Source organism: Fibroporia radiculosa, assembly GCF_000313525.1.
Source record: "Fibroporia radiculosa TFFH 294 genomic supercontigs, scaffold36146, whole genome shotgun sequence".
NCBI lineage: Eukaryota > Fungi > Basidiomycota > Agaricomycetes > Polyporales > Fibroporiaceae > Fibroporia > Fibroporia radiculosa.
In genome coordinates this window covers 1-1263 of record NW_012133068.1, presented here as the reverse complement: position 1 = coordinate 1263, position 1263 = coordinate 1, and the positions used below count along the sequence as shown (strand labels likewise).

At 42.3% G+C, this 1263-nt stretch overlaps 1 protein-coding gene across 1 annotated transcript; it reads left to right on the top strand.

Annotated features, from left to right (window-relative positions):
• Window positions 1–166: 166 nt before the first annotated feature.
• FIBRA_09384 (uncharacterized protein) lies at window positions 167–1069 on the top strand (the record flags this gene model as incomplete). The annotated part of the gene is made up of 1 exon (XM_012321693.1): window positions 167–1069. One exon carries the CDS (start codon window positions 167–169, stop codon window positions 1067–1069), a length of 903 nt encoding a protein of 300 aa, XP_012177083.1.
• Window positions 1070–1263: the final 194 nt, after the last annotated feature.

Sequence of the window (1263 nt, the reverse complement as noted above, 5' to 3'; positions counted from 1 at the left end):
AAATAAAGCCACAGCCATCAAACACAAAGTCTTCTTCACTATATCCTTACCAGGACAACCAATGAATATAGAAGCCTATGCCACAGTACTTGATAGAAATCCAATCATTCTAGGACTCTCTTGGTTCAAATGTTTCAACCCAGTAATCAATTGGGTCACTGGAAAGATGCGCTTTTGTTGGGATCAACTTTTACAAGCAATCAAGACCCTTGCCAGTAACATCCCAGAATACCTAAAAGCCTTCCTGTCTGTATTCAATAAAAGCACTGCAGAACAATTACTGGAATGGAAACCCTGGGACCATGCAATCGACTTAGAAGCCAACTTCAAACCTCAACGAGGAAAGGTTTACCCGTTATCACCAGCAAAGCTCATGGAGTTGGACATCTTCATCGAGGAAAACTTGCGGAAAGGTTATATCCATCCATCAAAGTCTCCTATGGCATCCCCATTCTTCTTTGTCAACAAGAAATCAGGAGATCTACGACCATGTCAGGATTACAGAAAACTCAATGATGCCACCATCAAGAATGCCTACCCTATCCCAAGAGTAGAAGATCTATTGGATCATATCACCTCTGCCAAGCCAACAATGTTCACCAAGCTTGATTTGCATGCAGGATACAACAATGTGCGCATCAAAGAAGGTGACAAATGGAAAGGAGCATTCATTACTCTACAAGGGTTATTCGAACCAACAGTCATGTTCTTTGGAATGACAAACTCTCCAGCAACATTTCAAGCTATGATGGATGGCATCTTTGCAGATCTACTACTAGAAGGATGGCTAGTAATCTACATCGATGACATTCTCATCTATTCTGCCGACCACGCAGAACATCAACAATGCACTCAATTAGTCCTCCAGCGTCTGAAAGAATCAGACCTATTTCTCAAACCTGAGAAGTGCTTCTTTGACATATCCGAAGTAGAATTCCTAGGGTTCATTCTCCGACCAGGTCAAATAGGAATGGCAGAAGACAAGGTATCAGCAGTACTGAATTGGCCAAAGATTGACAGCATCAAAGCCCTACAACGGTTCTTAGGCTTTGCCAATTTCTACCACTAATTCATTCCAGGATATTCCAAAGTTGCACAACCTCTATTTGACCTATTGGTAAAAGGGATCAAGTGGGGTTGGACTGATGATCACGACAAAGCCATCAATCAACTCAAGGAATGTTTCAGGACTTGACCACTGTTGGTACAGCCCGACATCACCAAACCATTTTGGATAGAATCAGATGCATCCCTGAAAGCCTC